Here is a 14,511-nt window from a genome sequence, read left to right as displayed (position 1 = left end):
GGATATATGACAAGAGTTTCTCAAAGCCAGACGTAGGCAACAGTAGTACTCCTGGTACTCCTAGGCCTCTTTAAAACAGTATTATCCATCTGTACCCCAGAGAAAATGGTAAATCACAGCCAGTACAGGATAAGCCATGCCAGTAACCAGCTGGAATTTGACTCTGCAGAAGTGGACTATAGCATCTGCCACCTAAACACAGGCAGCCTCTCTGGCAGCTGCCACTGGTAAAAGGGAATGAGGCATTGTGTTATATTAGTGGAAGAAACTCACAGCCCTGTTACCAGAGATGCCCAGATGTTCCTAAGAGCTACAGATGTGCCAAAGACAAAGACCAAAATACCTATAGCAAAGAAATTACAAGCTACCACTGGAATACAGGCACTAAGGGTGCACTACCATCCAAACACACACATACAGTCTTTATTTATTAACATTTACATATGGAAATAGGTATTCCCTGCTGCAGCTGATGTAATTACAGAGAAATCAATTTATACTGCATCTGTTGGGATCAGCTGAAAGCACAGGGTGAGAAAGCACAGAGCAGAAACAGCTCATCACCAGGCTAGCCGCTTTGTAGGAAATTCTAAGCTGCTGAAGTTTAAAGCAGCCTGAGCTGACCCTAGACTCACATCTACTCTGCTCCAGGCCTGCAAGCTCCGTTTCCTGAGATACAAACTAAGATCATCTTCCCAGAGAACGGACTCAGTTCTAACTCCTCCTGGGGCTGCAGGCACCTGTCCTTCCAAGTCAAGCAGAAGGCAAGGTATCATTACACTGTTTGACAGCTATTAAATCACTAGGAGGCTTTGATAATCATAATAATTACAATAGTTGCAGGAGACACCTGGCAAAGAGCTATACCTTTAGTAGCCAAAGAATTTCTTTCTAAGCCAAACTTTCATAGCCACAACACTAACTCACAAGGTCTGATTAAGTATCTCATAGTACAGTCAAGACCTCCTGCCCCAAAACTTTGCCCTTTTGCTCTTTGGTAGCCACCAACAGAACACTTGGTAGATACGTCATGAAACTTAATTAAACCTTTGTTGTTTTAGAGACCCAGCAGCACCATTTATCCCAGCAAGAACCATACTATACATATAACCAAAAACTTATTAAGTTTATTATCTATTATGACTCTGATGATGAAATGCCAGTCACGCTGGGGAACCAAATAAAGTTTTGATGCCAGCCTCTTGCGACAAGTATCTGGTGGGACAAGGGCAAGGTGGGAAGGTCTCAACCCAGACTACAGAAAATTCATTCTACCAAGTAGCTGCCCCCAACAACAGATATCCTGTTCCAAAATGTTCACGCCTGCTGGAAATGAGTCTGCAGGGAATCCTCTAATTTGGAACAAAACCACATTATCATTACCAGATGCTCTGACCTTGTAATTGGTCATTACCCACAAACTAATGAGCCTCCCACAGAGTACACATAGAATTTGGCAGTTGGTCCAGGGCAGTTCTGACTGGCAGTGGGCAGCCAGATCTGGCCACCTCTTACCTTTTCGGACTTGACTTTCTTTAGCGGGCGACATTCATTCTCCCCTTCCTCTGGCTCCGGTTTAGCTCCCAAAGGATTGAGCGCTGCCCCAGGCTCAATAGCTATACTCCCAAGTGGCTCCACAGCTCCTGTATCCACCCCTGCACTTCCATCATACTGACCACCCCGTCCTCCCAAGGGGACTGGCTGGAGGACCCCAGGATCCTTTTCTGAACAAGTCCCCACTCCTTCGCTTCTCTCCTTCTTGCTCTTAGATGAGCTGTTCTCCTTTTCCTTTTTGGAGCCGGCTACACTGCGGGATGCCTTGGCCACCTTCTCTGAGCCCTTGGGAGCAATAGCAGCAACCAGGCCTCCTGCACTGGCACCATCTCCTGAGCGTCCCTGCACCTCTTTCTTGCTAGCTGCCCCCTCACTTGGAGTGAACAGGGAAGTCCCTGGAGTGGGTTTGCTAGTGTCTTTGCCACTCTTATTCCTCTTGGATTTTGATTTGCCTTCCTTCCCTTGAGGACCTGGCACTGGGGTCACAAACTTGATGTTGTCTGGTAGTGTGGCCACAGCATTGGGAGCCGGTATCCCCACCTCCTTTGAGCCTGACATTTCCAGTTTCTGCTGGTCCTTTTCCAGATCGGCGTCCAGGTCAATGATGAGATTCCCTACTCCAATGTCCCATTCATCCCCACTGTCGTATGTCTCAACCGGGTTTGCATCCACTCCTTTCCCTCCGGAGGCTCCACTGCTCAAGGACATCTTAGAGTCAACGTCCCACCTCAAGATTCAAGGCTCTTCCTTGCCCCCAGCTTTCCTATTGTCAGCTTCAGCTATGTTCTCAGACCTGCCACATTGGTCAGTACATGCCCAGTGGACAACATCATTGCTGGAAAAAGAAAATTTAAAAAGCTGTTAAAGGAAACAGTACAGGCAAGGAGACAGCCTGAAATAAAATCCCACACAAAACAGACCCTTCCTATGGGGCTATCACATCACAATGGACGAGACAAACAGGTTCAATTGTATTTCTAACCAAGTCACATTTGGACCTAGAGAAAAGTTAATTCCCATTCCATCTCCCCAGGGGAGAGCACAGTATTTCCAATTGCCCAGAGATTCTGTGGTAAGTCTTAACTAGGAGTCCTCGAGAATTAGTTTCCCATTCCTGAAAAACTTATTTGTATTACCACTGCCAGCTGGTAATCCTCCCTCAGTCAGTACAGGCCTTGGCATATCACAGATTCAACTAGCACAACTTTGTTCAAATCCTCTTTCTTCTTCCTGTTTCGTAAATTATCAGAGACTCAGAACATAATCTAGACAAAAGCTTCAAAAGCCCTCTACTAACAAGGCCTGTCCCTACTAAAAATAGTATAGATTCCTTGTCATTCTACTATTGGAGGAAAAAGTCTTATTATGGTTAAAGAGAAAAGCAAGCAGAAGTGAGAAAAATGCAACCTCTCAGAGAGGACTCAACCAATCAGCTTAAGTTCAGAGAAGTTAAATCAACCTTACCACAGTTTGGGTTTCAAATTATGTCTGAAGGGTAGGATTCAATGTGGCCTTTCCCACTAAAATACTTATGAAGACATAGAAAAAGAGAAAAATGTGAATCCTATCAAAAACTAGACACTACTAAAAAACCTAACACCAGGATGTTGGATAACTCTTTACTTTCTCATATAAGATTGATGGCACTATATCAACAAACACCAGAGCCTTACACTTCATGAAAGACAGATGGGCTATAAAGGGAGAGGTGTTATTAAAAGGGCAATTTATATCTCTCCACTGTCTCCTGACTCATGAGACCTGGGATGTATACCACCTAGAACAGCAGTCCCCAACCTTTTTGTTTTTGGCACCAGGAACTGGTTTGATGGAAGACAATTTTTCCACACATGGGTTGGGATGGGTCGGTGGAGCTCATGACCCACACTGGGCCGTGGCCTGGGGGTTGGGGATCACAGATCTAGAAAACTTGGCAGCCAACATATACCATCTAGATATTACTTTATGACAAAGCCAAAAAGTTCTGTTCTTGCTTACTTCTCTGTCTACCATCTTTCTCTATCCATTAAGAAAAAAATAACTTTTATAAGATAACTGAGTAGAAAGGGCAAGCCAGTGGTATCACAATGTATCTTGCAAAGTGGATTTCTAACAGGTAAATGGTACAGATGGGACAGAGACAAGATACATTGTACTTTTTCACCTACTCCCTCAACAGTGTCAAGGAACCAGAGTGCAGGGGCAAGAAAAGATGTCATACTAGGAGAGCAAAGCTGTACCAGTTGAATGCCTGCTAGCAACTGGGATTTAAGAGGTGTGCACATTAATCTGCCATTTAGTTGTAGGTCTGAGAAGAAAATGTATCCCTTACCCAAGTAGAGAGCTTAGTGTTAACAGTAACCAACCACTGTTTATTAGCACACATCAAGTTTAGGTAGATCTTACTTCATAAAAGATGAACAAAAAGGGGAGGGGGAGAATATGATATAGAAACTATGAAAAAAATGTCACCCACAAGGTAAAGGAAATATAATCCCAGAAGAGTCAGAGAAATGATACTGCTGAAAAGATCTAGAATTCTAAAGAAATTTTTAGTAAACTCTTTGTAATTCTCAATGCTACACCAAGAAGACTTGGTCTCCATGAAATTGTAGTGTAGTAGACTTTTGTTCATTCATTAGAAATTTTTTTATTTATTGCCTACTATGTGCCAGGCACTAAACTAGGTGCTGGGAACACCTAATTTAAGACAAATAAAACAGTAAATAAGACAGTGGAACATGGTACTGAAAATAATTTTTCTATTGTGAGGGCAGAGGGCATTTCTAGGAAAGGAAATACCAACTGAATCTCCATGATAGAGAATTATTAGAGCACAGTTCTTTTCAAAATTTAATTTATTACCTCTGCAATCTTTGCCATTGTGGCTAGGCTTAGAGTGTAATCCACATTAATTTAAGGCTTACCCACTACTCCCATTTTGTAATTTAACCATTAAAACAACCCCATGTTGCTGTTGTTTTTTTTTTTTTTTGAGACAGTCTCACTCTGTTGCTCGGGCTAGAGTGCTGTGGCATCAGCCTAGCTCACAGCAACCTCAAACTCCCGGGCTCAAGCAATCCAACTGCCTCAGCCTCCCGGGTAGCTGGGACTACAGGCATGTGCCACCATGCCCAGCTAATTTTTCTATATATATTATTTTTAGCTGTCCATATAATTTCTTTCTATTTTTAGTAAAGACGGGGTCTTGCTCTTGCTCAGGCTGGTCTCTAACTCCTGAGCTCAAATAATCCACCTGCCTCGGCCTCCCAGAGTGCTAGGATTACAGACATGAGCCACCGCACCTGGCCCCCCATGTAGTTTTATTCTTGGAAAACAAAACTTTCCTTAGATTCAAAAGCACTTCCTCTAGAAAATACGATAGTAGTGGAAGACAGACACTGGAGAAGTAAGGAAAGCATTAACACATATAAAAATGTTAGTACTGACAGCTTCTGACAGTTCTCACTCTACTGTACCAGCTGACCCATTGTATGAGGCAGGATAAACAAAGTAAGCCAGTAAGGAAGAGAGAACATTAAGAAGATAACAGGTTAAAATGAAAAGATATAACTTAGTTGAAAAGACAAAAGGATATAACATTAAAAAAAAAAAAGGAAGATGCAAGGAAATGAGAAATGTAGTATCAATTAAAATTCATACAGAAAACAGAAAAGCACAGAACTCAAACTATGGAAAATAAATCAGTGAATTATAAGAAAACTTAAGATATTTTTCCAGGTTGCAAAGGAAAACACAATGAAAAGAAAATAATGACGGAAACTAAGAGGAAGTGTTTAACACCACTGAAGGAAAACTGAAGAAGATACTAGAACAAATGGGAGAAAAGCAACCTATCAAAGATATAATAAATGTCTTGAGCTGAACAAAGATCTTTCACACAGATTGAAAAGGTTTGTTACATTTTCAGTAAAATCAATTTAGTAAGTCAAATTCGCACATATTCTAGAAAAATTTTTTAATTACAAAGGACAAAAATTGGGCCAAATTCAGACTGCTCTGTAATATTAAATGTTAAAAGAAAGGACAATCTACAGAATTTTGAAGAGAAAAGGTTAGTCATGAATCTTAGGCCGGGCGAGGTGGCTCACACCTGTAATCCTAGCACTCTGGGAGGCCAAGGTGGGAGGATAGCTCAAGGTCAGGAGTTCAAGACCCGCCTGATCAAGAGCAAGACCCCATGTCTACTAAAAAATAGAAAGAAATTATCTGGACAACTAAAAATATGTAGAAAAAATTAGCTGGGGATGGTGGCACATGCCTGTAGGCCCAGCTACTTGGGAGGGTGAAGCAGAAGGATTGCTTAAGCCCAGGAGTTTGAGGTTGCTGTGAAAAAGGCTGATGCCACAGCACTCTAGCCTGGGCAACAGAGCGAGACTCTGTCTCCAAAAAAATAAAAAAGAATCTTACACTGAGCCAAGTTGTTTGTCATGTGTAGAAACAATGTATTTTCAGTTATGTAAGAACACACACATATCCATTTGGTTAAAAATTACCTAAAGCACTAAAATCAGTTCCATGTAGCATAAATTTGCTGACACTTACTCAAATTCCTCTTGTTCCAATTCCATATGTCATGGAAAATTGTTTTGTTTTTTGGGTTTTCTTCTAGTAAGCAAGTACTATTGCCATTACGTTTCTTTTAATTGTACTTTTTCTAAAAAGGTAGCAGGAGATGAAAAGAACATTTGATGGTCTGTGCTAATCTCCAGATGCCACATCTTAAGTGAGATAGTCATTAAATGAAAGGATGCCCTAGAAAGCACAGTAAAAGTCTGGGAAAAAAAGTCTCAAAAACTGGGATTCTTTAGTCTCAAAAGGAGAACACTGAAGGGAGACAGATTGGTTAGCTTCAAATATACGATGGTTGCAACGTGGAAGAGATAAGTTATTTATTCTATGATGCTGCAGGTAGAAATAGGATCAGTAAGTAGAAGTTACACTAAGACAGATGTTCAACTCAGGAAAAAAATTAATAACCTGAGATTTCTAACAATGACCATAATGTTTAATGAAATCATGTCTTTATCACTGAAAGTATTTGAGCAGAAAAGCATAATACCTTGTCAAGCAAATACACAAATTTTCCCCTATGTGTTGTAGGGTTAGTCTAGACTTGCTTGGGGCCTTTCTCAAAATATAATTTTATCAATGTACCTATCAAAAAGTGCTTTCTCTACTAGTTTTCTGAAAACTACCCAGAATTTCTGAATGATCAGGATGCAAAGAAAACATATCTTGAGGACTGATCTTCAGTGATCTATACTACTATTTTTGAGAGTGTAAGAGTTTTCATAAGTACTACTTTTCAAGCAGGTGACTTTTCAGAAATCCAGCTTTCCAAACCCAGCAGGCTTTATGGTAACTTTGGTGGTACATTTCCAAAGATACACTGTAAAACTGCCAAGGATCCTTTAATCAGCCTGGCTGCAGCAGCCAAACCACTTTCCATCTGCTCCTTGGCTTTTACACAGCTTATAATCAACTCTCTGACAGGTCACTGCAGAGATGTTTAACCCCAGGAGGTAGAGTAACTAATATGCTAGCTGGAAATGAAAAGCACTGACCTCTTACTTCGATGGCAGAGAAAGTGCAGAATCAGGAGAACCAATATCTTACAGAGACCACAAGGCATTTAACAATTTGCAAGAGGTTTTATGAATATTTTCCTCTTTTTTTCCTTCTGCCTCATTGTACTCTACTTCCTTATTTAGGACTGCGGTTCACTTTGTGCTTGGTTCCTATACCTGATCACCAAGAAACTCCTCTCTGCATGGATATGGCTAAGGGAAAGATAGGTCATGACAATCACTCTCCTCAGCTTGTACCCAACCCAAACCATTCATGCTTAAAAGTAACACATCATAACAGAAGTTCAGATCCTAGTTTCCTGTCTGGAACCCAAATCTATATCTCTGACTCCCAGCCCAGATTTGTACCTTCGTAAATCACACAGTTGAGGTCATTGTTTTTTTAGGGCAGTCATAGATCATACCACTACTCTACCTCAGGAATGAACAGGGCCTCTCTTCAAGAAGGCTAAGAATGAAAAAAAGTTTCAGAGGGCAAAACCAGCAACTGGACCCTACTTATGTCCAAATATAACATGAAAAACTATATTTCTCTTTCCCCTCAGAGAGATCTCTGTATCCATTCTAGAACGCTTCAAAGAGAAAGGAGATTCCTTTAATTGGTAACTACCCACACACAATCCGGTCTAAGCAGTAAATTGTCCAATGCTGTTCTACTGTAAATTTATTTGTCCTTCCCTTTTCTTATGGGTTTTGGATCAATCTTCTTATGTGGTTTGGCCTGAGCAAGTGACAGTTATACATGAGTGTGTATAATCTGCTTGGAACCACACAGGTCACATACCTAAAACATGGATATCAGGCTATTTATCTGGTATTTCCCTCCAAAAGCTGCATGCCAAAGAAAAGACATGCCATACTCAATTCTAGGCAGGTAGAATTGTGTAGTAAAAAGAACACTGAACTTAGAATCAGGAGATGTGATTTATGGATTCAAATTTCCATTGACTAACCAAGTTGCTTCATTAAATTTTAGTTTTCTCATTTTAAGATGGAGGGAGAATTCATCATGTTTTAAGCATACCATTAGGATACAAATCAGAAAAATGTAAGACAACTCAAACATATAAGATGACCCAAATATTCTTTGCTTTTAGGTTTTTTTTGGGGGGGCGGGGGGGGTGTCGTGCTATGTTGCCCCTGCTGGTCTCGAACTCCTGGCCTCAGGCAATTCTCCTGCCTCTACCTCCCAAAGCACTAGGATTACAGGTGTGAGCACCGCGCCTGGCCAACCCAAATACAAGGTTCTTGTGTCTGAACTTAAAGAGGACTGTTTATAGTTATATCTTTATGGGATATCTAAAACACTAAGAAAAATAAAGAAAACCATACTTAAAATTTTTTAATAAATTAAATTATAGGTTGTACTGATACTCATTTGAGTTCTATGAAAGGAAATAGTAATCTTCCTTCTTCATGAACTCAGTGCTCTGGGTTTTCCTTTTAGGCTACTCCTACTTTCAGATGTGGCTCATAAAGCCCTACACTACAGTGACAGACTGATTCCATCTTGCTTTAAAAATCTCTCTGGGCCAAGGTATCAATCTCAAGGCTCACGGTTTTAACATCTGGACTATATATTTTGCCAACTGTTCCAACCCACTAAGTTGCTGACCCCATTGATAGGACAGGCCTTCAAATCTAAATTGTTTGAAGTTCACAGGGTTTGATGCCCCAGGGAACTGTCAATAAACCAGTGGGCTACAACGAAGTTGCTGAGAAGAGAACCATATTATACCATCTTCTCTGAATTCCAGATGTTGCCCTGAAATCACTTCATACTTAGCCAGCCTCAGGTGAGGTTAGTACAACATGTAAACCATCCTCAGTGACTCTCAGCTTACCCAGCTATAAGAACAGGCATCTCCCTCTCCACCTGCCACACTTCATGGGAGCTCACTAATCAACTGAATTTCCACCTAGGGCTCTAACGAGAAACAATCACTTCCCTTTGGGCCTCTCCCTTAATTTATTACATTAATTACTGTAACAAAGAAACTGTGTCATCTCCTCAAGTACCATAGCTCTCAGCCTATGCCTCCAATTGAGATTAGATAAGGAACAGACTAACAGTGCCAATTTGAGAAGACAGATCCAATTCAACAGGGCTCATCTGACCATGTGTCACCTAAGGACAGAAGAGTAAACTGTAGCATCTCTCAGTCCCCGAGTCTTTATATGCTGCAGCTCATGAATAGTTTTATGGTCCTCACAGGCTGCTATTCTCAAACATTATGAGACTTGACCTGTTTCATTTCACATAAGCAACTGACACTTCCATGAGGATACAGCAATTCAACAGGGCTCAGGTTTAGATCCTTAGTGTTGGTCTGTTCTGTGCCAGCATACATCCTACAATAAGCTAAATAGAGTACTGAATACGTAAATAATTCAGTCCCAATCCTACAGCGATTCATTCGGTGAAATTGATCCACACAGAAAACCCTTCCCAAGGCCTTTGTGTAAGTAGGCCAAAAAGCAAAGGCAAAGATTATCTAAAGTAAACAATAAAAAAGCTCTGTCACCCCTCCACCCCCTTGTAATTGGAGGGCTATACAGCCTTTTATAATTTAGTTCTTATCCCCAAAGCTAAATTTTCTTTGCTAAAGAGAAAGTGATGTCAAATGCTTAGGAAAAAAGTAAACAGTGTGGTGGCTCACATCTATAATCCTAGCACTCTGGGAGGCCGAGGCAGGAGGATTCCTTGAACTCAGGAGTTCGAGACCAGCCTGAGCAAGACTTAGACCCCATCTCTATTAAAAACAGAAAAAATTAGCTAGGTGTGGTGGCATGCATTTGTAGTCCCAGCTACTCAGGAGGCTGAGGCAGGAGGATCGCTTGAGCCCTGGAGTTTGAAGTTGCAGTGAGCTATGACACCACTGCACTCTACCCAGGGCAACCAAGTGAGACTCCAAAAAAAAAAAAAAAAGGGAACAGTGGAGATAATTAGCAATAAAGAGATCTAAGAAACCTGCACTGCACACAGATGTGTTGTGTCAAAGCATTAACTTTTCTTTATTTCAATCTTCTCATATCTAAAACATGGCTAAGCTCATAGTTTGAGGGAAAGGAAAAAAACTTAGCATTTTTCAGAAAGTACAGGGAATTATTAATACCTTCACTTTTTTTTTTTTTTTTTTTGAGACAAGGCCTCAGTCCATCGCCCAAGCTGGAATGCAATGGTGTGATCATAGCTCACTGTAATCTCAAACTCCTGTGTGTTCAAGTGATTCTCCCACTCCAGCCTCCCAAGTAGCTAGGACTATAGGTGTGCACCAAGACACTCAGCTAATTTTTTAAAATTATTTTTTGTAGAGATGGGGGTCTTGCTATGTTGCCCAGGCTGGTCTCAAACTCCTGGCCTGAAGTGAGGAGGCTGGGATTACAGGGTGAGCTACTCCACCAGCCACCTTCACTTTTATATTTTAGACTTCATCTCTCTTCCCAAATCTCTTACATAAGAACCACTGAGTAAATCTGAGGGCACAAAGAAAACTTCTCTTATCAAAAGATTGTATTGGCTGGACACATGGGTCATGCCTATAATCCCAGCATTTTGGGAGGCTGAGGTGGGAAGATCGCTTGAGGCCAGGAGTTCAAGACCAGCCTGAGCAAGAGTGAGGCCCCTTCTCCATAAAAAATAGAAAAATTAGCCAGGCATGGTGGCACATGCCTGTAGTCCCAGATACTCGGGAGGCTGAGGCAGGAGGATCACTTGAGGCCAGAAGTTGGAGGCTGCAGTGAGCTATGATGACACCACTGCATTCTAGCCTGGGAGACAGAGTAAGACTCTGTCTTGGGGAAAAAAAGGATAATACCTACACTGCTAGACTAACCATAAAAAAGGGTGGAATCCATAAACATATCCTTAAAAGACATCTAACCCTTGTCTACTTCTCCAGTTTTGTCTCAAGGCCACATCTCCTACCATTTTGCCTTAAGACTTTCACCTGAAAGACATTCCCTCTGCCTGTCCTGTATAGTCCCTCTCACCCTCAATGTGTGTGTGATTTTTTGATTAACATTTGTTTCCTCCACTAGACTACAAGCACCCAGAAGGCAGGGGCTATGTCTCTTTTGCTCACTATTGAAGAATCAGTGTTTGGTTCACAGTCTGTCTTCAATAAATATTTTGGTCAATAAATGAGTGAATGAAATAACACTGGTTTCTCCAACAAGCAAAATCCTAACACTCCTCTCTTCTTAATTCATCTTGATTTGTCACCAGCTATAGATCAGTTTGGGCAACATGTGAGACCCCATCTCTACTTAAAAGTAAATTAAAAAAAAAAAAAAAGAGTCATAAGAGGAAAGTTAGAAAACAAAGCAGCCCAACCGCTCCTGAGTATCCTCTTAGCTTTCAGTCTCATCCATGAAGTTGCTTCCCAAAACAGGGCCAGTGCACAAGCTAGGTATTCTAAATATAACCAACTCCTAGGAGCCCCCATGTATATACTTAAATGTATAATAAATGTAAAAGTTCTATTAGACTTAAACCACCTATTTGTCATACTTTAAACACCTGTGAATCTAAGGTATCAAAAGTGGTCATGAAAAGTGATCATGTCTGAGGAGAGGGATATGGACCAGGAAGAAACACAAGGGAATCTTGCAGGGTGTTGGAAATATTCTATATCTTGAATTATATCGTGGCTATATGGCTGTATACATACGTAAAAACTGAGTTGTACACTTAAGATTTGCGTACTTACTGTACTTTACCATATGCACATTAGTCTTTAAAAAAAAATAAGAGAGTAAATACTTATGAACAATAGAACTGCCTTACTATATCATAGTCCTGGTCCTAAAGTAGCATTTTATATAAAGGGAATCATGTCATCAATCTTCACAGCTTCGGATATTTAGATGGATGACAGGAAGAGGATGAGGAAGGGATGGAGAGAGGGAGAAAGAAAGAAACTAACTTATAGATTACTTGATGTTTGACTATATTGTGAGATTTACAAATCCGTTAGAAAGTTTGAAAGGATTATTTAGTGATAGGGATAGGGATAAAAAACAAACCAAAAAGACGAGGGGAATTAATGATATTAAATCCTGGGGAAAAAATTTACACAAAAAACATAATAGTAATATACTAAATAGCTCAATAATAAATATTTTGCTTAACACAATAAATAATAAATATTGATCTACTCAGAAATTGTGACATAATTATATTATGAGGATTCAGTAAGAAGGGGAGGGCAATAAGAGTATATTATTGATTATGTAGAAATATGGGAGTAAATATAAGAAAACTTGAAAGCAGTTGCCAATGGGGAGTGAGACTTGGTGGGAAGGGGTAAGTAGGAAATTAATGTTTTTCATTAAAAGCTGCAGCACTATTTGACTTTTAATACAAAGCTCATGGGAAAGCAAAAATTATGTATTGCTTTGATAAATAAAACAAATTTTAAATAATTTTATAAAAAGCTAAGAATACTTCCCAAAATATTCCTGGACACCCTTAGTAGGCTACCATAAAATGTATCAATCCAATAATTTAACAAAAATCTTCTTGTGGGAGATGGGAAAAAAGGACAGCAGAAGGGATGTGGGTGTGACTAAAAAAGGATACAAGGGACCTTTGCGGTGATGGAACTGTTCTGTATCTTGACTATGTTAGTGGACATGCTATGAACCTACACATGTGATAAAAGTGCACAGAACTAAATATACACATACACACATAAATGAGTACTAGTAAAACTGGGGAAATCTAAACAAGATAGATGGATTATATCAATGTCAATATTATAATATTGTACTATACTTTAGCAAGATGTTACCACTGCAGGAAACTAGGTAAATAATATAAACAATTCTCCTGAATTATGCATGTACGTATTTATTTATTTATTTTTTAGAGATAGGGTCTCACTCTGTCACCTAGGCTGGAGTGCAATGGTGCTATCATATCTCAACGCAACCTCACTTCTAACTTGAAAAGGATGTTCTTTATCTAATACAGGATCCTAAGAACTGATGATCAACTCTACATGCTCTTTTCATCACTTGACAGGGTGTGATAATATTCCCTTTGTCTTCAAAAGCTAAAGTGGGTTTTTTTTTTTTTTTTGACATATCTTCATCAAAGCTTTCATCTCCTTTAGTCACCAGCTCTGATATGTATTTCTTGGGGGCGCGGGGTCAAGAGACTATAAGGTATCATAAATATAGACAAACCTTGGTTTTACATTGGTGAAAGTTTATTTTTATCTTTTTTTATTTAGTTCTGATTCTCTTCCCAATCATACCCAGCATTTTCTTGGCAGTACACTGAGCTAATTTTTCTAGGAATAGCTTACCAAGCTTTCTAGTTTCCTTTAGAAACTGGGACTGGTGCAGTTGTTAGCTAGAAGTTACTCATTCTAAGAAAGTAGTATAGACTTTCTCTTTTTAAGTGCAATTTCTGTACATACTGAAGCTCCTCTCTTTTTTCTTTTCTTTTTTTCTGGAGACAGGGTCTTGCTCTGTCATCCAGGCTGGAGTGCAGGGGCCTCATCATAGTTCACTGCAACCTGGAACTCCTGGGCTGAAAGTGATCCTCCTGCCTCGGCCTCCTGAGTAGCTGGGACTACGGGTGCGTGCCACCATACCCAGCTAATTTTTCTATTTTTTTAATAGAGATGGGGTCTTGCTCTTGCTCAGAGCTGGTCTCAGACACCTGGTCTCAACTGATTCTCCCACCTTGACCTCCCAAAGTGCTGGGATTACAGGTGTGAGCCACCACACTGGTCCTCATCTACTTTTCGTCTTACTCACTTAGTCAAGATGCTCCTGAAGCATATTCTCAACAAGTTGGGAACCTAACTACTTGGAAGAACTTAATGTCATTCAAAAACCTGAATTTTTCACTTTTGCAAAACATTTATTAAAATGTCAAATAAGATGAATGTCACTGCTTAAATTTTTCCACGTAGAACAACTTATTATCAAGATGGACTTTGGAGATAATGTCATGAGGAAGCAGCACAGTGCAATGGGAAAAAAACAACAAAAAACAAGTGAAGAGGTAGAAAAACTCAGTTCTACTCTTTATCCTCCCTAGATGTGTAACAACCTTGGGCAAGTCACTGCTTCTATTTGAGCCTGTTAGTTCATCTGTAAAAAGCTGAGATAGCCAGGTATAGTGATGTGCCCCTTTAGTCCCAGTTACTCAGGAGGCTGAGATGGGAGGATCACTGGAGACCAGGAGTTTGAGGCCAGCCTGGGCAACACAGCAAGACCCTATCTTTTTTTTTGAAGAAAAGCTGAGATAATAATACCATAAATAAGTGTAGTGTAATGCTCTCAGTAGAAACTGGAACAGCACCTTAAAATCAAACTCATTAATATT

At 40.2% G+C, this 14,511-nt stretch overlaps 1 protein-coding gene across 4 annotated transcripts in view; it reads right to left on the bottom strand.

The window, feature by feature from the left end:
- The window catches only part of ZNF609 (zinc finger protein 609), a 201,907-nt gene that overhangs the window by 171,993 nt on the left and 15,403 nt on the right, over positions 1–14,511 (bottom strand). For all 4 annotated transcript variants that reach the window (XM_045540922.1, XM_045540920.1, XM_045540919.1 and 1 more), the window contains exon 2: positions 1,516–2,389. In XM_045540922.1, the coding sequence (XP_045396878.1) occupies positions 1,516–2,262 (747 nt within the window). In that variant the 5' untranslated portion in view covers positions 2,263–2,389. The remainder of the gene's footprint in view (positions 1–1,515; positions 2,390–14,511) is intronic.

The sequence above is a fragment of the Lemur catta genome, chromosome 1 (assembly GCF_020740605.2).
Source record: "Lemur catta isolate mLemCat1 chromosome 1, mLemCat1.pri, whole genome shotgun sequence".
NCBI lineage: Eukaryota > Metazoa > Chordata > Mammalia > Primates > Lemuridae > Lemur > Lemur catta.
Note: the sequence above shows the minus strand (reverse complement) of the source record. Positions and strands in the feature narration are given on the sequence as shown.